This window comes from Balaenoptera ricei, chromosome 4 (assembly GCF_028023285.1).
Source record: "Balaenoptera ricei isolate mBalRic1 chromosome 4, mBalRic1.hap2, whole genome shotgun sequence".
In the NCBI taxonomy this organism is placed as follows: Eukaryota; Metazoa; Chordata; class Mammalia; order Artiodactyla; family Balaenopteridae; genus Balaenoptera; species Balaenoptera ricei.
The window spans coordinates 2,802,115-2,825,863 of record NC_082642.1 but is presented as its reverse complement, the minus strand read 5'-3'; the positions used below and the strand labels follow the sequence as shown (position 1 = coordinate 2,825,863).

The window sequence follows — 23,749 nt, the reverse complement described above, 5'->3', positions numbered from 1 at the left end:
CACCCATTTATGATAAAAACCCTCCAGAAAGTAGGCATAGAGGAAACTTACCTCAACATAATAAAGGCCATATATGACAAACACACAGCCAACATCGTCCTCAATGGTGAAAAACTGAAACCATTTCCAGTAAGATCAGGAAAAAGACAAGGTTGCCCACTCTCACCACTGTTATTATTCAACATAGTTTTGGAAGTTTCAGCCACAGCAATTAGAGAAGAAAAAGAAATAAAAGGAATCCAAATCAGAAAAGAAGAAGTAAAGATGTCACTGTTTGCAGATGACATGATACTATACATAGAGAATCCTAAAGATGCTACCAGAAAACTACTAGAACTAATCAATGAATTTGGTAAAGTAGCAGGGTACAAAATTAATGCCCAGAAATCTCTTGCATTCCTATACACTAATGATGAAAAATCTGAAAGAAAAATTAAGGAAACACTCCCATTTACCATTGCAACAAAAAGAATAAAATATCTAGGAATAAACCTACCTAAGTAGACTAAAGACCTGTATGCAGAAAAGTATAAGACACTGATGGAAGAAATTAAAGATGATACAAACAGATTGAGAGATATACTATGTTCTTGGATTGGAAGAATCAACATTGTGAAGATGACTCTACTACCCAAAGCAATCTACAGATACAGTGCAGTCCCTATCAAACTACCAATGGCATTTTTCACAGAACTAGAACAAAAAATTTCACAATATGTATGGAAACGCAAAAGACCCCGAATAGCCAAAGCAATCTTGAGCAAGAAAAATGGAGCTGGAGGAATTAGGCTCCCTGACTTCAGAGTCTACTACAAAGCTACAGTAATCCATACAGTATGGTACTGGCACAAAAACAGAAATATAGATCAATGGAATAGGATAGAAAGCCCAGAGATAAACCCATGCACATATGGTCACCTTATGTTTGATAAAGGAGGCAAGCATATATGGTGGAGAAAAGACAGCCTCTTCAATAAGTGGTGCTGGGAAAACTGGACAGCTACATGTAAAAGAATGAAATTAGAACACTCCCTAACACCATACACAAAAATAAACTCAAAATGGATTAAAGACCTAAATGTAAGGCCAGACACTATCAAACTCTTAGAGGAAAACATAGGTAGAACACTCTGTGACATAAATCACAGCAAGATCCTTTTTGACCCACCTCCTAGAGTAATGGAAATAAAAACAAAAATAAACAAATGGGACCTAATGAAACTTAAAAGATTTAGCACAGCAAAGGAAACCATAAACAAGACCAAAAGACAACCCTCAGAATGGGGGAAAATATTTGCAAATGAAGCAACTGACAAAGGATTAATCTCCAAAATTTACAAGCAGCTCATGCAGCTCAATATCAAAAAAACAGCCCAATCAAAAACCAGACAGAAGCCCGAAATAGACATTTCTCCAAAGAAGATATACAGATTGCCAACAGACACATGAAAGAATGCTCAACACCATTGATCATTAGAGAAATGCAAATCAGAACTACAATGAGATATCATCTCACACCAGTCAGAATGGCCATCATCAAAAAATCTACAAACAATAAATGCTGGAGAGGGTATGGAGAAAAGGGAACCCTCTTGCCCTGTTGGTGGGAATGTAAATTGATACAGCCACTATGGAGAACAGTATGGACGTTCCTTTCAAAACTAAAAATAGAACTACCATACGACCCAGCAATCCCTCTACTGGGCATATACCCTGAGAAAACTATAATTCAAAAAGAGTCATGTATCAAAATGTTCATTGCAGCTCTATTTACAATAGCCAGGACATGGAAGCAACCTAAGTGTCCCTCAAGAGATGAATGGATAAAGAAGATGTAGCATATATATATACAATGGAATATTACTCAGCCATAAAAAGAAATGAAATTGAGTTATTTGTAGTGAGGTGGATGGACCTAGAGTCTGTCATACAGAGTGAAGTAAGTCAGAAAGAGAAAAGCAAATACCGTATGCTAACACATATATATGGCATCTAAAAAAAAAAAAAGAGGTCATGAAGAACCTAGGGGCATGTCAGGAATAAAGACACAGACCTACTAGAGAATGGACATGAGAGTATGGGGAAGGGGAATGTTAAGCTCTGACAAAGTGAGAGGGTGGCATGGGCATATATACACTACCAAACATTAAATAGATAGGTAGTGGGAAGCAGCCGCATAGCACAGGGAGATCACCTCTGTGCTTTGTGGCCACCTAGAGGGGTGGGTTAGGGAAGGTGGGAGGGAGGGAGACTCAGGAGGGAAGAGATATGGGGACATATGTATATGTATAACTGATTCACTTTGTTATAAAGCAGAAAGTAACACACCATTGTAAAGCAATTATACTCCAATAAAGATTTTTTTTTTTAAAAAGTGAATTAGAAAAAAAAAAAAGACCTGTACTCAGAAAGTTATAAGACACTGATGAAAGAAATCAAAGATGATATAAACCGATGGAGAGATATACCATGTTGTTGGATTGGAAGAATAAATATTGCGAAAATGACTATACTCCTTAAAGCAGTCTACAGATTCAGTGCAATCCCTATCAGATTACTAGTGGCATTTTTTACAGAACTAGAACAAAAAAATCTTAAAATCTGTATCTCTGTATCGAGATACAAAAGACCCCAAATAGCCAAAGCAATCTTGTGGGGAAAAAACGGAGCTGGAGGAATCAGACTCCCCGACTTCAGAGTATATTGCAAAGCTACAGTCATCAAAACAGTATGGTACTGGCATTAAAAACAGAAATACAGATCAATGGAACAGGATAGAAAGCCCAGAGATAAACCCACGCACTGATGGTCAACTGATCTATTAGAAAGGATCAAGAATATACAATGGAGAAAAGACAGTTTGTTCAATAAATGATGATGGGAAAACTGGAAAGCTACATGTAAAAGAATGAAATTAGAACACTCCCTAACGCCATACACAAAAATAAACTCAAAATAGATTAAAGACCTAAATGTAAGACCAGACACTGTAAAACTCTTAGAGAAAAACATAGGAAGAACACTCTTCAACATAAATCACAGCAACATCTTTTTTGACCCACCTCCTAGAGTAATGGAAATGAAAACAAAAATAAACAAACGGGACCTAATGAAACTTCAAAGCTTTTGCACAGCAAAGGAAACTATAAAGAAGGCAAAAAGATGAAAAGACAACCTTCAGAATGGGAGAAAATATTTGCAAACGAATCAACAGACAAAGGATTAATCTCCAAAATATATAAACAGCTCATGCAGCTCAATATTAAAAAAACAACCCAATCAAAAAATGGGCAGAAGACCTAAATAGACATTCTCCAAAGAAGACATACTGGTGGCTAAGAGGCACATGAAAAGCTGCTTAACATCACTAATTATTAGAGAAATGCAAATCAAAACTACAGTGAGGTATCACCTCACACCAGTTAGAATGGGCGGCATCATCAGAAAATCTACAAACAAATGCTGGAGAGGGTGTGGAGAAAAGGGAATCTTCTTGCACTGTTCATGGGAATGTAAATTGATACAGCCACTATGGAGAACAGTATGGAGGCTCCTTAAAATACTAAAAATAGCATTACCATATGATCCAGCAATCCCACTACTGGGCATATACCCAGAGAAAACCATAATTCAAAAAGACACATGCACCCCAATGTTCATTGCAGCACTATTTATAATAGCCAGGTCATGGAAGCAACCTAAATGCCCATTAGCAGACGAATGGATAAAGAAGATTTGGTACCTATATACAGTGGAATATTACCCAGCCATAAAATGGAACAAAATTGGGTCATTTGTAGAGACGTTGATGGACCTAGAGACTTTCATACAGAGTGAAGTAAGTCAGAAAGGAAAAAGAAATATTGTATATTAACTCATGTATGTGGAGTCTAGAAAAATGGTGCAGGTGAACTGGTTTGCAAGGCAGAAATGGAGACACAGATGTACAGAACAAACGTATGGACACCAAGGAGGGAATGTGGGGGTGGTGGTGGGGGGGTGGGATGAATTGGGAGGTTGGGATTGACCTATGTACACCAATATGTATAAAATAGGTAACTAATAAGAATCTGCTGTATAAAAAATAAACTAAAATTCAAAAAAAAATAAAGAGACAACCAAGGATCGCTAAATATATGTTTATAGACCTCGGTTTTTCAAGAGACTGGTCAGTGTGCACTTCTGAGGACTTTGATCCCCGTGTATGTACCACTGCTTTGATTCCCTTGGGGTTATGCTTCTTGTTGGGGTTTTTGCTTGTTGCTGTGGTGAAGCACTGAATAAGAGGGAAAGCAATTAGCATAATTTTTGATATTATGGCCCTAGATAATTAATATTTATTTATTAATTTGGTTGCACCAGGTCTTAGTTGTAGCAGGCAGGCTCCTTAGTTGCGGCTCGCTGGCTCCTTAGTTGTGTCATGCGAACTCTTAGTTGTGGCATGCATGTGGAATCTAGTTCCCTGACCAGGGATAAAACCCAGGCCCCCTGCATTGGGAGCATGGTGTCTTAATCACTGTACCACCAGGGAAGTCCCCAGCCCTAGAATTAATGCCACAGGATTCTCAATGGAACAAGATTCAGTGAGTGCCTGTGTATGGACTCTGTCAGTCATAGTTTACTGGTAGTTCTGGAATATGTAGGCAAATTAAGGGGGGATCAGAGGATCCATCTAGGTTTTCTTTTTGTAGTTTGACCTATCATTTATGATTTTCAAAAATCATGTTAGTTTAAAACATGCTTCTCTCCTCTTACCCAGTGATAAATGCTGCTCATTCTTTCTACAATGGAACAACAACTCTACCAATATCAGATGAAGACAGAACTCCACGAAAGAGAATTAGCAAAACCTTAAATATGACTACGAGTCCCGAGGAGAAAAGAAAAATCATTGGGGATACTTTTGTTAAGGTACCTTTTTAATATCCTCAATGTGTACTATTTTCAATGTGAGTTTTAGTATTTTTTTTCCTTATCATTATACCAAATAACCAAATTTTGTGACTAATTTTGATTCTTTTGTTGGCTAAGAGTTTTACCATATATTGCTATTATACTGACTTAGTAGAAACTGTTTTATGTTTTTAAAAAACATATGTACTTATGTTTTCAGTTTGTTGTTTTCATTGCATAAGAATAGATATTTTCAGTTGATATTAGATTTTAGTTCTTTGGGTATTTCAGTGGCTAGATTTTTTTAAGCTTTTGATGGGAATGTTCGTATACCTTTTTGAATCACATTAAGCATGTGTTTTGAGGGTTTTTTTGACTTTTTAAAAATTTTATTAATGTATAGTTGGTTGACATTGACAATGTGTTGTTTTTAAATTTTTATTGCTAATATTTTGTCTCTTTTTTTTTTACAACTTTATTGGAGTATAATTGCTTTACAATGTTGTGTTAGTTTCTGCTGTATAACAGTGTGAATCATCTATATGTATACATATGTTCCCCATACCCCCTCCCTCTTAAAGTCTCCTTCCCACCCTCCCTATCCCACCCCTCTAGGTGGTCACAAAACACCGAGCTGATCTCCCTGTGCTATGTGGCTGCTTCCCACTAGCTATCTATTTTACATTTGGTAGTGTATACATGTCCATGTCACTCTCTCACTTCATCCCAGCTTCCCCTCCCCGCCCCCATCCCATCCTCAAGTCCATTCTCTACATGTGTGTCTTTATTCCTGTCCTGCCACTAGGTTCCATCAGAATCATTTTTTTTTTAGATTCCATATATATGTGTTAGCATACAGTATTTGTTTTTCTCTTTCTGACTTACTTCACTGTGTATGACAGACTCTAGGTCCATCCACCTCACTGCAAATAACTCAATTTCGTTTCTTTTTATAAGCATGTGTTCTTAAAGGAGTTTATTTTGGAGGATAGTAGATTTCATGTCCTGGTCAATATTGCAAAAGGACTCTTAAGAAATTTAGCTGAAAGTATAAAATTTTGCTGTCTTTTAGAAGAATTCATCTCTTAGAAGGCTGTTTTACTCCTGTTGTTTATAGATTGCCAATGAAGTAATTGGAGAAATGAACCTGAAACCAGAGGAGGTTTTCCTTGCCCAAGGTACTTTACGGCCTGATCTAATTGAAAGTGCATCCCTTGTTGCAAGTGGCAAAGCTGAACTCATCAAAACCCATCATAACGACACAGAGCTTATCAGAAAGTTGAGAGAGGAGGTAAAAGCTTATGAGAACTTTCGCATAAAACCTCCCTCCCTTAACCATTTTTAAGTGTACAGTTCAGTAGTGTTAAGTATATTTGTATTGTTGTGAAACAGATCTCTGTAACTTTTTCATTTTTCAAAACTGAAACTCTATACCTGTTGAGCAACAGCTACCCTTTTCTCCCTCTCCCTAACCCCTGGTAACCTACCATTCTAATTTCTGTTTCAATGAATTTGACTACTTTAAATACCTCATAAGTGAAATCATAACAGCATTTGTTTTTTTGTGACTGGCTTATTTCACTTAGTGTAAGTCCTCAAGTTTCATCCATATTGTAGCATGTGATAGGATTTCCTTTTTAAGCTGAATAGTATTCTGTTGTATGTGTGTGTATATATATATATATATGTGTGTGTGTGTGTGTGTGTGTGTGTATATATATATAGTTAATTTATTTATCCACCGATGGACATTTGGATTGCTTCCACTTTCTTGTTGTCGTGAATTGTGCTGCTATGAACATGGGTTTACAGATACCTCTTGGAGCCCCTGCTTTCAATTCTTTTGGATATGTACCAGGAAGTGGGATTTCTGAATCTTATGGTAGTTTTATTTTTAATTTTTTGAGGGACTTCCTTAATGTTTCCTTAGCAGTTATACTATATTACAGTCCCACCAACAGTGCACAGAGCTTCCAATTTCTCCATACCTTGCCGAACACTTGTTCTTTTCTGGGTTTTTGTTTTTTTTTTTTTTTTTAATTAGCCATCCTAATGAGTGTGAATTACCTGTACTTTTTTATTATTTTAGGCATCCTAGTGGGTGAGAAGTGGTAGGTATCTCATTGTGGTTCTGATTTGCATTTCCCTAATAGCTAACAATGTCAATCATCTTTTATGAGCTTATTGGCTACTTATATGTCGCCTTTGGAGAAATATCTATTCGGATCTTTTGCCCATTTTTAACTTGGCTTATTTATCTTTTTATTATTGAATTGTATGTGTTCTTTATATAGTCTTGTTACAGCCCTTTATTAGATATATGATTTGCCTTCTGTAGGTTGTCTTTTCACTTTTTTGATGGTATCATTTGGAGAGTTTTAATTGTTAAACACTAGTATATTTTCTGATTTCCTTGTATTACAGTGAGAACTAGATCAGAGATAGGTGGGTAGGTACGTTCTGATTTATTTCTATTTAAGAGGTTTACGTTTAAAATGTGTTTCAAAGAGAACTATGAAGATCACTAAAATATCTAATTCCTTATAAGCACATAGGAAGAAATACTTTAAAAGATGAAGTTTTAAAAAAATGATTTTTAAAGGTAAAAGACAACAGGAAAAGCCAATAATTTGTTACTCTTTGCTTTCCATGTCATTTTGGTTACTGATCTGTATTAATAGGCCTTTTTCTTCCCTGTAGGGAAAAGTCATAGAACCTTTGAAAGATTTTCACAAAGATGAAGTAAGACTCTTAGGCAGAGAACTTGGACTTCCAGAAGAGTTAGTTTCCAGGCATCCATTCCCAGGTAAAAGAACAGAATTCTGTTTGACTTGTTACTATGCCTTCATGTTGAACAAAAATCAATTCAGACAGCTTTTGAAGTAATTTATCATCTTAGGGAATATGTAACTTTAAAGAAAGGAAAGGATGGATAGGGAATAAATATTCTTTTTAGTGCCTACTGTATATATTTCATTTTATTAAATACTCATTTTTTATTGTATATATATTTAAATATTACATTATCCTTGTGTAAATAGATTGTCATGTAATGTTGCCATCGGATGAGAAAGCCAAGAGATATTTTAATAACATTGCCACACAATTCTTAGTGTTAGAACTTGGGTTTTTATGTTCTTTCTACTATACCGTGATGTGTTCCACAGGGTTAAAACTCGGTTCTCTGAAATCCTTATCCCCTGACTTGTCTGAATGGTTGAACCATTTCTTTGCACAGTGCTGTATGTATTTAATTCATGACCAAAGGAAAATATTCAGTTTTTAAATAGTCATTTGCTGTCATAAAATAAAATTAATTAGAGGTGGTATTTGTTAAAGTTAGGACTGTGAGTCTTAACCTGTTTTTGTTATGAGTTCTTGAGCTTGGCAAATCTTATACCTCAGTTTCTAGGTCTCTACAATAGTCATTGGGTGATGAGTTGAGGGAATGGTCTAATTAAACGAAAAAGCATAGTAATAGTTAACATTTCTTGAGTACTAGTATGAGCTAGGCATTCTGCTAAATACAGTATTTTACACATGATGTCTTATTTAATCCTCACAATAGAAAGTATTATGATCCTGTTGTCCAGCTGAGAGAATTTTGGGACAGAGGCTAGTTTGCCAGAAGTTATGCAGGTTGGGTTTGGAACCAGGATTCTAGCCCCAATAAGCTCTCCTCAGAGTTTGTTACTCTTAACTACCGTATTGCCTCCATAAACAGTGTTACAAAGGTATAGCCCATATGGAGATGAGCACTTGTTTATATTACTAACTTCAACTATAGTAATTTAAGACGTTCAGTCCTAACGTGTGTTGGCAAAGGATTGTGTATGAAAGTAATTTTAGATAGATTGGCATGTATATTGTGAATTTAAAATATTTATTGGAGAATTTTGAAATTCTTAATACAGGGACTATTAAAATAAGAGGTGGATATCATTGATGTGAACAGAACTGAAGCATTCTAAAAATGATGAGTTGGATGGGAAACTAATAGCTGCATTTCATATTAAACACTTTAAAAAACCTAAAGTTTATATGTCAATTATATTTCAATAAAACTGGTTAAAAAAACAATGGCAGGGGTGTTTTATATTTTGGGAATAGTGACCTTTTTTTATTTAAAATTTTATATTAAACATAACATTTATATTAAATACCATTGTTACTCTTCTCTTTAGGTCCAGGCCTGGCAATCAGAGTAATATGTGCTGAGGAACCTTATATCTGTAAGGATTTTCCTGAAACCAACAATATTTTGAAAATAGTAGCTGATTTTTCTGCAAGCGTTAAAAAGGTAATAATTTGTGTTGAATTTGTTTATTATAGGAGCTTTAAACAGACACAGCTAATTGGTGCAAGGAATTGAATGGATTCTTGCTGTACTCCAGTAATTACAATAAAATTGATTAGGGTTTCATTATTTGAAAATTCAGGGTAATTTAACCTTTGGAAATGACTATGAAGAAAGTATTCTACAGACACTCTTAAATGCAGACTTCTCTTTTCAGCCATTCCATATATTTTAACAGATTGGATACTTTGAATCCCTGAAAGTACTAGATACAAAGTATTTTAAAATACCCTTTCACATTTATTGCAGGAAGGCAAGGGAGATCATTTTAGTTCCAAATTGAGGATGATGGAAAAGTCTCCAGTTCTTCTGTATATTTGGTGCCTAAATTTATAATCTTTGTTAAAGTGGGCTTTGGTTGGCAGTGCTTCCAGGTGTCAGACAAGAAGCAATATAAATTCTCTTTGGAGTCTCTTCAACCAGGCCTCAAAGAATTCCCATAAATAGAGTTTCAACAAATATGAGCTTATAATAAAAAACTATAAAATAGATATAAAAGTAAGGCACCATGAATGAGAGCTACTGGAAACAACTAGTAGAAGACCCTCAAGCACTTCAGATACTGGAATTAGCATATAGGCAACATTTAAAAGTACCGAGAATTAAAAGACACAATTGTTAATAAGAATAAGGTATATAAGATACTATAAAAAGTGACTGGGGAGCTTTGAAAAAATATTAAGTTCTAGAAATGAAAATAACTAAAAAAGAGCTAAAGAGAGAATTAGTGAAGATCGATGTTAAATTGTCCAGAAATTGGAACAAAGCATCAAAGACAAAATATGGTTCGAAGAGGTTAATGTAGAATGAGAATGTCAACTTTAATGTATATCCAGAAGGAGATGATAGACAAAAGTATTGAAATTTCTCCACACTGGTGAAAGACAACATGCCTCAGATTCAGGAAGCATAAAACATCCCAATCAGGATAAAGGAGAAGAATTTGACACCTAATAGGCATAACTATGGAAACTACAGACTGCCAAAGACAAAGTGGCTGCAAAGAAAAGATTGATTGCTGCGTAAAGGAAAGGCTATTCCTGGAAGCAGTAGTAAAAGCAGGAAGAATTCAAAGTACCAAGAGAAAATAATTGTGAACAATAGTGAACAGATAAACTGTCTCAAAGAACTAGGGCAAAATAAAGACATTTTCACATAAACAGAATTTACTACCAACAGTCTGTTACTTAAGGAACTGTAAAGGCAGTGGTTCTCAACCCTGGCTGTGTATTAGATTCAACAGGGGGAGCTTTTGAACTATTCTATGCTTGGGCCCCTTCTCCCTAGAATTTATTTAATTGATGTGGGATGGGACCTGAGCATACTAAGAAATTTGAGTGTATAGCTAAGGTTGAGAACCACTGTTTTAAAGAAATGACTTGAGGAGAAGCAAAAGGATACCAGTTGAAAGGTCTGAGATACAGGGACTGGTAAGCAAATAAAATGGTAAATGGATAAAATTAAACAGACATGGACTATATAAACTGATCTAAATTTTGGTGTTTATTTTAAAAAAATAGTATAAGATTATATAGCTAAAATAGCATATAAGCCACACAGGGATCAATTGGAGTTGAAGCATTCAAAGATCTTTGTATTTTTTGCCAGATGGGCAGAGATGATTCTCTTTTGTTAAATATCCCCACTTAAGGGGAAATGATAAAGAATAAAAATAGAGGGTTTAACTTCACAACTAGTAAAGGGGAAATAAATGAGCTGGGAGAAATCATCAGTTCAGAGGAATATAAAAAAGGAGAAAGAAATATAAAAAGTGGGGCAAATAGAAACTACTGAATTAAATGGTAGGATGGAATTCAACCATATTATTAACCCACAATTAAAAGGATTAACATCTTTAGTTAGGACATAATTGTCAAACTAGATTGAGGAATAAAATCTAACTATAGTCTGTTTACGTAGAGATAGGAACTGGGAAGGTAAAAGAACAGAAAAACATATACCAGGCAAATAAACCAAAAAAAAGGAAGTAGGTGGAGATATATTAATTTCAGACAAAGTTGACTTTATGGCAAAAAGTTTCCTTAGAGATAAGGAGAAGGTTCGACTCACGTGAGGTGTCCCTTGCTGTTGACAGAGGATTAAAGCCTCCATGTATGTAAATCTAATCTGTGTTTCTTGTCCTGATATTTAACTTTTCATAGCCCTGGCCCTCAGAAATGAAATTCTGACACACTGCATAGCCCACACAAGTCAGAGAGAGATACCAAATAGAATCTATTGCTATAAACCAGAAAGTGTAGATACATAAGATAGTAATATGTACCAAAAGAGTGAATATTGTATTTCTTGAAACCCTGAGAAGTGTGTCTTTGGTTTTCCTAGCCACATACACTATTACAGAGAGTCAAAGCCTGCACAACAGAAGAGGATCAGGAGAAGCTGATGCAAATTACAAGTCTGCATTCACTGAATGCCTTTCTGCTACCAATTAAAACTGTGGGTGTGCAGGTGAGTTGTGTGACTTCATTGACCTGTGACATAACTCTCTGCTGCTCTTTTTGCTAATATTGAAATAGGAATGTCTTAAGAAAATGAAATATGAAAGTATATACACCAAGTTTAAAAATGTAAAAAGGCAATATTTTATAGAATGTTTATGAAGTGAATAAGGTAATAGGAACTAAATATTCAGGCTGAGATTTTGTAGATTTGAAACACCTGTCATCTGTAACGAAAGTAAAAAAAATTCAAAGAATGATTTGCTATAGGATTGGCTTGCTTGCTTCTGCCTTGAAGAACAGGTACTGAGAGGTCATGTCCTCATTTATCCTTCTTGATATGAAATATTCTGTGGCTTTAGAAGTCTCTAACTGCAAGAAGGCCCCCAGATGTACATGTTACACCATTTAGGCATTGTTCTCGGCTTGTGTATTCCTTAAACCAGTGTCCTCTGCCTCTTCAACATGTCCCGTCTCTCCCTCTCTCTCTCTTAGCTGTGATAATGTACAACTAACATTTTCAGTACGTTCTGTCTTTCCAGTTGTAAAAGCATGTGACTGTAATATAGTTCTCATTTTTGAAATGCTATTCATAAATAGATTATATTAAGTTCTTTATTTATATGATCATCAGGTGAGTTTCTGGGGGAAAAAAGCTTGGGAATCTAGGGAAGAGGAAGGTTTCTTTTCCGTGATTTAGAATTTGAAGTTAAATGAAAACTAGAAAAGGTGTCAATAATTCAACTCAAAATGGTGCGAGTGCCAGTTAAGTGGGTTAATGTGTTTATAACGTTCTCTTATAGTAGAATTATGCGTGGGAAGAAATTAAATACGTTTTAGAGATTGTTCATCTAAAACTTAATATATACTCTTTTCCATAAATATGTGAATCTGAGCCATCCTTTTAAATTCCTCTTTCTCCTGAATTCATGTAGCTCTGTTTGTAAATAAGACAATAAAAATTCATCGTTAACTTTAAAATTAAACTAAAATATTTTAGTTCATGGAAATGATAGGGCCAGCTATTTCCCCTCTTCTCCCTCTTTTTAAAGGCCCTATGTGAAAGCTACTTATATTGTTTTTAAATCATGTTGAAATAACCATTCCTGGAATTGTAGGAATAATTTTCTTTCAATGGTGTATGGATTATCTCATTTATCATATACAGATTCATTTTGAAACTCATCATATGATATTTCAGGCAGCTATTACCCTACTATGTAAAAATAGAAGAGCAGACAAGTGGTTTGTTTTTGGTTTTTTTTTTCCAGTCCTAAGTAGATCTATTATAGAAAACTTCCAGCTCTGTATGCTAACTCCTGCTAGGCAGGGAGATGAACTAGTTCCCCATTCCCCTTTTTTGATAAGTTCATAGATAATGCTATGGATAAATAAATAAATATAATTTGTTGGATGAGTGATTTCTTTTTTAAAAAATATGATTAACATATATATACACTACTATATATGAAATAGGTAAACAACTGTATAGTACAGGGAACTATAACCTGTAATGGAAAAGAATCTGAAAAAGAGTATATATATGTATGTATGTATAACTGAATCACTTTGCTGTACACTTGAAACTAACACAACATTGTAATAACTACACTTCAATTAAAAAAAAATGAAGCTTATTCAGGCTCCACTATTTTTCCCATCAAAATAGAAGTTTCTTTTGTTGTTGGTTATCTAACTTTATCTAGTCTCTTAGGCCTTTGAAGCTGAGACTCTTAGAAGTCCAGATAAAAATCATAATTCATGGCTAGTATAGCAATGAAGTTTATTTTCTAAAAACCAAAATAAACTGCATTTGTAAAAAAAAAAAAAATGTAGAGTACATTTTAAAAGTAATTCTCCCATTTCTGCTCTCCAGTTAAATGTTCCTTCCAGAACCATTTAGAAAGAAAATGAAAGGAAATTATTGACACATTGTTCATCACCTTTTTCTTTTAACTGAACATCATGAACTTCTTTTCTTGCCATTGCAAGTAGATTCTTATTCTTAACTGCTGCCTTATATTCCATGTATGATTATACCATAATTTATTTAATCATTCCCCTACCAATGGATATTTAAACCATTTTCACTTTGTCACTATTATAGGCATTTCAACAAGTAATATCTTATTTTTTCAAGCAGTTATTTATGTATTTCAGTAATATTTCCTGGATTAAAGAGCATGTACATTTTAAACTTTGATAGATGCTATATTAGCATTCAAATAGTCTGAATTCTTAAGTTACTGTGTATTAGGTAGTTATCTAATGAATCTTACTTTTAAGTTGCTTTTCAGTTTAATTTTTTTTTAAGCCAATTACTTGGATTAAACAGGACAGAGGAAAAGGAAATCAATATTATCAATTTTATTCACTTATTTTAAAATTAACTTTCTTATTTTAAAGGAATAAATTATTTTTATATCTGACTTGAGAATCCTTTATCCATCTAAAGGATTTGGCAGATCTTGTCTGCCAAATTAAGTGTGCTGGCTATCTGTAGTTAGGCAGGTATGAATGAAATCCCAGTGAATCTCTGGTGTATGTTGAATAAATTATTGAAATTACCGTGACACTTCTTTTTAATGTCTGAGCTGATTTAGGTAGAATTTAACAGGGGATGTTAGGGACTTCCCTGGTGGTCCAGTGGTAAGGAGTCCGCCTTCCAGTGTAGGGGACACGGGTTCGATCCCTGGTCAGGGAACTAAGATCCCACATGATGCGGGACAACTAAGCCCACACTGCTGAGCTTGTGCACCTCAACTAGAGAGCCTGCGTGCCACAAACTACAGAGCCCACGTGCTCTGGAACCCGTACACCACAGCTACAGAGCTCACGGGCCCTGGAACCTGCGTGCCACAACTAGAGAAGACAAAACCCGCACACCACAATGAAGAGCCCACGCGCCGCAGTGAAAGATCCTGCATGCCCCAACTAAGACCCGACGCAGCCAAAAATAATAAATAAATAAATAATACAAAAAATGTTAAATAGGGGATTTTAATTTAGGATTTGTTTATATCATTAGCAAACTATCCATATATACTTATAGTCAAGCATATTTTTGTTTAAAAAATTGCTATTAATGGTGTCATCATGCATGAAATATTTTCCAGTCCATCTTTCAAATTCTGTAAAATCATTAAAATTATCAATTGTATTTTTATTTTCAGGGTGACTGTCGTTCTTATAGTTATGTGTGTGGAATCTCCAGTAAGGATGAGCCTGACTGGGAATCTCTTATTTTCCTGGCTAGACTTATACCTCGCATGTGTCACAACATTAACAGGTGTGTTCTGCAGGTGGTGGAGGGGTGAGGTGTAATGGAAGGATGTGTTTTTTTTAAGGTCTTCCCATGTTGAAAGACCAGTGGCTCAAGTGTAGATACAGGTATGTGCTTAGGTCATAGTCCAGCAGATATTTAATAATACCTTGTACTTTGTTCCTTCATCACAGTGCAATCATCTGCTTATTAAAAAATTTTTTGCTTGAGAAATAGGAAGGTTTTTAATTGTAGTATGAAACACTAAAGACAGCTTTAAAAACATGTCTTCCCAATTAGCAATTTACACTACTTGTTTTATGATTAGATGTTTTATTACAGAAGGATTGAAAAAATTGTACAGGTTATAGAATTACCGTTAGGGACTTAGTCAATTTAATAATAATTCCAGAGTAAATCAAAAGAAAGAGACATATGCCAGATATCATCAAAGTAACAGCGTTAAATGTATAAAAAAATTTGAATTTAGTTTTTCAGATCCAGTTTTCCTTTAATTTACACATTAATTTCTTATGTCGGATATATCAATAACTGCTTTATTGATATAATCTTTGTGTAATACTGAGCATTGTCTGTTATATGTTCAAAAGTCTTACTCATTTAGTACCAGATTGCTAATTAAATGTTCTTATTTTACAGTGTTTCACTCTTTTCTATTTTCTTCGTGGGTTTTAGGCAGTTAACAAGCAAAAAGAATTTCTTGAGATTGTTTACTCAAATTAGCTACAGAAATTATAAACCTACTTGTTGGTGTTTACTTAGCAGGGTATGTATATTTCTATACTGGTGTGGCTAGTATTTGTAGGCTGGTATGGCCTTCAAGACAAGAAGTCAAAGGGAAATCACATTTTTACTGATGGAAACATGTCCTTTAAAAGGCTTGCATAGATGAACCGAAGGCCCCCAAATACAGAAGCACCTTTAACACACTGAAAGGATGAATTATTAATAAATAATGGTAAATTTGTAATTGCCTATTTTGAATGGAGATAATTGTCTTGGTTAAAATAATGGTTCATAATTCATCTTCTGAAACATGCTAATACCTAAATAAACTTCATAGGCCATACAGAAAATTCCCTTTCACTAAGTTTGGCTCCACGGCTTTTACTATATAATTAATATGTTTTTCATTTCACAACATTCTTGTCTCATCTGTCTCTCTGTCCTTTTCTTTTGCCAAAGAGCACTCACCCTTGTTTAAACTTTATCTCAGTCCTTTTATAGTCTGGTTTCTCTGCCTGTCTTTTCTTTTTTCCCCATTTGTCTCTCCCTCCATTCTTAACCCTTCCTCCCTCCCCAAAAAAGGAAAAAAAAAAAAAGTCTAACAACCAATAAACAAAAAACTAGATTTTAAAATATGAACCTAGCAAGCCCTTAAAGAGTGTTAGTGAATTTTTGATTTCTTTGCCAGGGTCTTTTTTTGGGAATTGGAATTTAAATAAAAAAAAAAAAACTTTCCATTTTTACCAGTCTTTCCCCCCTCATTGCATGATGGAATCTTTATATAGAGAGGGACGGTTCCAGTTTTACTGGAAGGCTGCCTATCCCGGTACATTCTATGATCGCTCTTGTTTGAACGAAATAAGAGAAAAAGGAGCAAGTTCATGGCATTCTCTTACATAGTTGCTTTTTTCCTCTAAGGATTGTTTATGAGCTCTAGGAACTGTTTTATTTAGAAGAAGTGTGGCTTACTTTCTATGCATGGAACAAAACCCTTCTTGTGACAGTATGTTTGGAAGGAGGCAATGAAGTATTTGGTGGTAGTGGTGGTTTTGATCTGATGCTTTTTTCTTCCATATGTTTTATTTTAAGTACCTATTAAGAAAGAAAAAGCATTATTAAACTTCACCATGGTAGTTGCAGGGGAGATTTATTTTCTCTGCTAAAGACAGATAGGGCTTAGGAAAAGGGACAGTTGCCTGCTGGCTGGAGTTGGATTGGAAAGAGCCAGGTGGCACTCATCTCTACCCCTTCTCTCTTGTTTTCTGGGTGAAGGTTGTAGAACAGATTCCCCAAACCAGTGGCAAGATTCCCCTTGAATTGTTGTAATTATTTGATCCTAATTTCCTCAAGCTACCTTCCAAATCCTACTTTTATTAACATCTGCAGCATATCTTCATAAGTTTCAAACAGACATTTACTTGAAGCAGTAGTAAGTCATTCCTTTTCAACCAAGTCTTAACTTTGGTGATATTCTTAACCTTTCTTTGGGATCAGTGTTTTCCAAAATTAAAAAAAAAAAAAAAAAAAGGTTGAGTTGGCAGTCAAATAAGTTTGGGAAATTCACTGTAGTCTCATCTTGGAAGTTTCCAGCACATATTAGCATATTATAGTTTCTGAAGTTTTGTTATAAAACCTATTTATTTAATTTAGTGTTTCCCCAGGAATTTCCTAGGGCTACCATAACAAATTTCCACAAACTGGAAGGCTTAAAACAACAGAAATCTATTATCTCACAGTTCTGGAGGCTATTGAAGGCTATAAGTCTGAAATCAAGGGTGGTGTCAGCAGGGCCATGGCTCTCTCAGAAGGCTCTGAGGGGAGAATCCTTCCTCGCCTCCGTAGTTTCTGTTGTTTGCTGGCAATCGTTGGCGTGTGGCAGTATAACTCCAATCTTTTCTCCATCTTTACATGGCTGTCTTTTCTCCGTGTGTCTGTGTTTCCAGATTTCCTTTTTCTTAGAAGAACACCCAGCAATCATTGGATTAATCCCCCCAAACACCATTATGACCTTTTTTCGATTACATTTACAAGGACCCTATTTTCACCCACAGATTCCAGATGGACATGAAGTTTTGGGGATACACTTCAATCCAGTACATTAAATGGAAAGAGGATTGTGATAATCACTTACATCTTCGCACATTCTGAGATACTAGTATTCCAGAAAATATACTTTGAGGAAGGTTCATAGAATAGAGACCCTTCTATAATCTTATATCCTATCCTACCCATTTGGGGATTTGAAGTGGGTAAGAGAGGGGCCTAAGAACAAATGGAAAGAATGTTATTTTATGTGCTTTGCTTCTCTTACTAAAACATATTTTCTCTATAATTTTCACTACCCCCTTCTAGAGTTGTCTATATATTTGGCCCACCAGTTAAAGAACCTCCTACAGATGTTACTCCCACTTTCTTGACAACAGGGGTGCTCAGTACTTTACGCCAAGCTGATTTTGAGGCCCATAACATTCTCAGGGAGTCTGGTAAGCTGCCCATTTTGTTCATCACTGAATGCTCTAACTAGATTTTGGAAGCATGGCATTATTATTTCTAGTCGGAGGACTCAGCTTTTAGTTTTATTATTTAATTCTTTGGGTAGTTCTATGACATTGCCTTATCTGTATAAAATGTATTCACCTTTGTGGTCATTTGCGGACATGTACAAAGTGGCAAAAAATTTGAGTTGCTCAGCTCATATGTTCCCAGCTGAGGTTGAACAAGGCAATCCTCTGCCGTCTTGTTTCAGCTCTTTCTATAAACAAGTGTCCTTTTTGTGGTCTATTTAATGACATATTTTTTGCGTTTTCGTGCTTTCTGTTGGTGATTTCACTGTTTAAAATAGTGCTGAGGTGCTGTGTAGGTTCCTAAGCACAGGAAGGCTGTGATGTACCTTACTGAGAGAATAGGTTTGTTAGATAAGATTCATTCAGGCATGAGTTATAGTGCCATTGGCTGTGAGCTCAACGTTAATGAACCTACAATAAATATTGCATAAGGTGTCTTTAAACAGAAACACACATAAGCAAGGATATGTATTAATCAGTTGATGAAAGTGGTCAGGAACCTAACTCTGTATTTCCCCTAGGGTTAGTGGTTCAGTATTTCCTTATTCAGTGTCTGCAGTATAGAAGATAACTACTATGAATAATGAATTGACTTTATATGTATATCACATCACTGTAACATATCACTGCAGTCATCAAATTCTGTAATTTGTATTTTGGTTATGTTTACTTACAGTGCTATGAGAGTAGCTAAAAACAGTACATGATGACAGTCCTAAGAAGTGGTGTGTGTATGTGTGCGATTTTAGATCTGTCTGGGGGGATTTAATTGAGCAGAGAGTGCTTTTCTATGGTGTGGTGATTGGTTCTACATGTTAACTTCCTTTCTTTAGGGTATGCTGGGAAAATCAGCCAGATGCCGGTGATTTTGACACCTTTACATTTTGATCGGGACCCACTTCAGAAGCAGCCTTCATGCCAGAGATCCGTGGTTATTCGAACCTTTATTACTAGTGATTTCATGACTGGTCTACCTGCAACCCCTGGCAATGAGATCCCTGTAGAGGTAATTTTTACTTTTTTTCCTAATGTACATTTTTAATACCTTATACATTTTATAACAATGGTGAATGGAATAGGCTATGGCAATGTTGGTATTTCTGAGGTTGGTTTTCTGTTCATAAAATAGGCTCTCATTTTTTTAATCTCCACGTTAATTGGTTGTTTAATACACTATAGTAGAAAAAGGCCTTAAGTTTATTAAACTCCAGATGTCTGATTACTATGTGGAGAATCACCAACTCTGATCTATCATTTTATCTAATCTTGCCAACCTCTACTTTGTAAATAGTATCCTCCAAGTAGAGAAGAAAACACTAAGAGTGAAGAAGAGTTTATTAGACATAAGGGCGAGATTTGATGGCATTATGGCCAGGCACCCATGAATTTCTTATTGCTCTGTCTATTACCAATTGCAGTTTTGATCACCATCTTCCTTTCTTATTATCCCTCCACTAGAGTGTTCCAGAGGAGCTATTTGCATAATAGCAAATGAAAGTCAAAGTGAGACTTTATTAGTGGGACCACTGTTCCGGGACTCTAATACAGGGCTCTGATTATATATAGCTAGATAGCTGGATTGCGGAATGTGGCTTAGAGTCTGTTTTCCCTTAGGCTCACATTTGCCAAGTCTCTGGCCAGTCAAGTGACAAGGCCTTCCTCGTCTATACATGTAGCAGTGATTATTATTACCTTGCATTATGTGCCACCTTGGTGGGCTCGACGTTGTAAGCCACAGATAATTTGTGAAGCATTGGCATAAACCCGTAAAATCAGATACTTGGATGCCACAGCAATGTCAAATTGCTATAAATGCTTCTAAACACTTGTTATGGACCAGTAGCAAACATGACTTGCAGACTGCACTTTGAGTAGTACTGAATTTGTCACTTAAATCTATAGAGGGTCACTACATAAAGTAATCATAAATATATCCCATATACATAGAGGACAATAGTAAAAATAGATTGTGTTTTAATTTCGAATTACAAATGCAGGACTTCTAAGTCTGTTAGACACACAGTGGACCCTGGCTCTTTATTTATAATCTTTGTTTTATAACAGGTGGTGTTAAAGATGGTCACTGAGATTAAGAAGATTCCTGGTATTTCTCGAATTATGTATGACTTAACATCAAAGCCCCCAGGAACTACTGAGTGGGAGTAATAAACTTCTTGTTCTACTAAAGTTCCGTGTGCAGATTAAATTGATTAGAAACCATTCCCAGTATTGACATGCAGTACTGTCAAAAGAGTTACTGGAGCAACTACATCACATCTGAGTTCTCTGCAGCAAAAATCTACGGCTTAAGAGCTGAGTTGGGGATAACTAAAAGGGACTGAAGAGTTTGTATGGGTATAATCAAAGCACCATTTCCTACACTCAGACAGACTGACACTGCTTTTGCCTTTACCTCTGCCTCACTTGTTCTTTATGTATAAACTCACTGTTGCTATTGATGTCTCTGTCATCGAAGATGTATGGGAGTGGGTGAGTTTGGGGGCTGGTAATGGACTTCTGTCCCCTTGCCAGTTTCTAAGAGATGTTAGAAACACCATTATTTACCAGTGTGACTTAGTATGTATTCCTTATGGAGAATCTGCGTTTCCCGTAAAGTAACCTTATTCCTCCAAAGGTTCCGGGAAGGGGTCAACATATCAGATAAAGGTTTAGGTGGGCTATTCCATCCACTTTTGCAGGACACTGGGGCCATAAAATGGTAAGCTACCTTAAGATGGAAAAGCACCAGGAATTTGTTCAAGTACTTTGAATTTTATGTCATCACACCCGTGGGAGGAAGGAACTATGAGTAGTCTCATAGTAGTCTCTTTAAAATGTTTTCAAATCATGCTCCATGTTGCATACTGTCAACCTGTTCATTGGTAAGGAGCTTTATCCTCCCAGCCTTATATTGCCGCTCCCATAGCCTTGTAGAGGAAGTTTCTGTTCTCTCCCCAGAAGAGACTGTCTTTGGTCTAGCGTAGATAAAGTTCAAGCATTTTAATCTTGTTTGGTCAGAGGAGCAGCTCTGAGATCACAGAAACCATCGTGCATGCCCACAGCTTACAAATGCATGCCTGCAGTAATCTAGTAAAGAGTTGTAAAATGAACTCTTAGATGTAATCTATAGATATATTTTTTTATGCACTGCTCAGAAGATTGTGACCAGTCTTGGCTCGTGCGAAGTATTGCCAAACTTTGTACTCCTTTCTACCAACTGTAAGAGAAGATTTAAGAACTGGTGTAGGACTCTTTGCCATTGCTACCAGTTTCTAAGAGATGCTTTTATAACATTCATAAAAATAGACAGTACTAGGTTTGAATTCTGCAGCCGTTTCTCTCTCAGTATTTTAGCTGATATTACTCTTTAAAAATGTTACCATGTTTTTCTCATACCAGTTCCATCTCAGGCTGCTGCCTCTTACCTAATCTTCAAGATCTTTTTCTTTTTTTTTTAAATTTTTTTTTTTTTAATTTTTATTTATTTATGGCTCTGCTGGGTCCTCGCTTCCGTGCGAGGGCCCTCCCCAGCCGCGGCAAGCGGGGGCCACTCCTCACCACGGTGCGCGGGCCTCTCACCATCACGGTCTCTCCTCCTGCGGAGCACAGGCTCCAGACGCGCAGGCCCAGCAACTGTGGCCCACGGGCCCAGCCGCTCCGCGGCACACGGGATCCTCCCAGACCAGGGCTCGAACCTGCGTCCCCCGCACTGGCAGGCAGACTCCCAACCACTGCGCCACCAGGGAAGCCCCTCTTCAAGATCTTTTGTATTAATCAGGTATACAATTTTGTTTGGGATTCAGTGTTAGGTAAATAATAAAATTACACATGGCAGAAGTCTTCCTTTCATTCTGTTTGGCACAGGGTATAAGAAAACTGTGTTGCTGAACCAGCAGGGGAAGAGCTTCTGACTGCTGTAACAGGTATCTGTATCTGAGAGACAGGAGTAGTTGATTTCTACAAAACTTGAAGGGTTCATTCTCTGTCCTAATGATGAGGAACTCACAATGGCTCTTTGCAAAGAGGGTATATTAGTGGTCTGGCCTTAACAGATTTGGAGGCATGTTATTTTAGAGCTGGAATAGACAACCTAAAAGGCTTATAAACATTTGTGTTTAGTGAAAAGAATTCCTCTTCTAGTAAAAGTATCTTATGATTTTGTATTCAAGCAAATAATAGGAATCTAGGAAGACTTTTTTCCTAAAGTATGTTCTGTGGAACACTATTGCACAGAGATAAAGGGTTAGGTGATCATACAGGTTTGGAAAGTGCTGCTCACTTGTCCTTCCGTCTTGGAGATTTATGGTATACGTTATCTTCAAAGCTCTGAGAAATTTTGAAGTTAGAAACAATTGTTTTTTAACTTAATGTTTTCCCGATATTTGTTCACTAAACCCCTTTTGTATAATCCTTCTTAAAACTGTAAAAATGGTTTCTCCAAAACACTTCTCAACATGATATAGTAAAAAAAAAATCTAGAATTCAGAGATTTCTTAATATCTAGTACCCTCTCTTCCTTTGCAAAGCACTTTTTGCTTTGTGCCATGTAGTATTACTCTATACCTTCACAGTATTTCATCTGAGGATCTGAGAAAAGTTAAGATTACAGTTCCATTTTACAGTTAAGGAAACAAGCTCAGCTTAGTAATGGCTACCTAAAGAGTTTCAGAATTAAATGTAGGGTTTCCCAGTTATTCTTTTTTTAAGTGAATTTTGGCACCTAAAATTATATAAACTTACTGGATGGTTATTTTTAACCAAGGCTTAGAACAGTGGCTCCCTGTCTAATAACATTCATCATTGGTTATCCTTGACAGCTCGTGACTGCTTTCCCAACACTCACCACTTACCTGGGAATATATTCTATCTAATAAATGTATTTTGTTTCTTTGTACTTATAGAAGGAGGAAGGCAGGGTAGTGAAAGCATCATTTATTCTTAAGATTGGTGGGCACGAAAGAAACTTGAGAACCAAATAACCTTGCCCCACCTTTGTGGCCCCATCTATGATCATCAGCTCTGTTAGAAGTAGCAACCTGGCATAATTGCTGAGAGTAGGTCTTTAGATGTATCTGGGAGATAGGGTTACCCAAGTTTCCCATCTTTTGCCACTCCTTTATCCTAAGATAGGTGCATGCATGTAGCCAAACAAGCATCATAAAAGTTTGTTTCCTTGCTATGTTTGGGCTTATCCCGATAGCCCATTTTATTGAGTAACTTGACTCAAACCTCTAGAGCAGGTGTCCTCAACCCCTGGGCCGTGGACCGCTACCAGTCTGTGGCCTGTTAGGAACTGGGCCGCACAGCAGGAGGTGAGCGGCGGGCAAGCGAGCAAAGCTTCATCTCCCGCTCCCCATCGCTCCCCATCGCTCGCATTACCGGCTGAACCCTCCCTACCCCGTCCGCGGAAAAATTGTCTTCCACGAAACTGGTCCCTTGTGCCAAAAAGGTTGGGGACCGCTGCTCT

General features: G+C 36.3%; 1 protein-coding gene across 1 annotated transcript in view; it reads left to right on the top strand.

Moving 5' to 3' along the window:
* GMPS (guanine monophosphate synthase) overlaps nt 1-20,469 on the top strand; it is an 89,789-nt gene extending 69,320 nt beyond the window's left edge. The window contains exons 8-16 of the mRNA XM_059920071.1: nt 4,760-4,911; nt 6,011-6,184; nt 7,594-7,699; nt 9,078-9,193; nt 11,594-11,719; nt 14,883-14,998; nt 18,071-18,201; nt 19,116-19,288; nt 20,347-20,469. Coding sequence (XP_059776054.1) covers nt 4,760-4,911; nt 6,011-6,184; nt 7,594-7,699; nt 9,078-9,193; nt 11,594-11,719; nt 14,883-14,998; nt 18,071-18,201; nt 19,116-19,288; nt 20,347-20,448 — 1,196 coding nt within the window. The 3' untranslated portion in view covers nt 20,449-20,469. The remainder of the gene's footprint in view (nt 1-4,759; nt 4,912-6,010; nt 6,185-7,593; nt 7,700-9,077; nt 9,194-11,593; nt 11,720-14,882; nt 14,999-18,070; nt 18,202-19,115; nt 19,289-20,346) is intronic.
* The last annotated feature ends 3,280 nt before the right edge of the window (nt 20,470-23,749 follow it).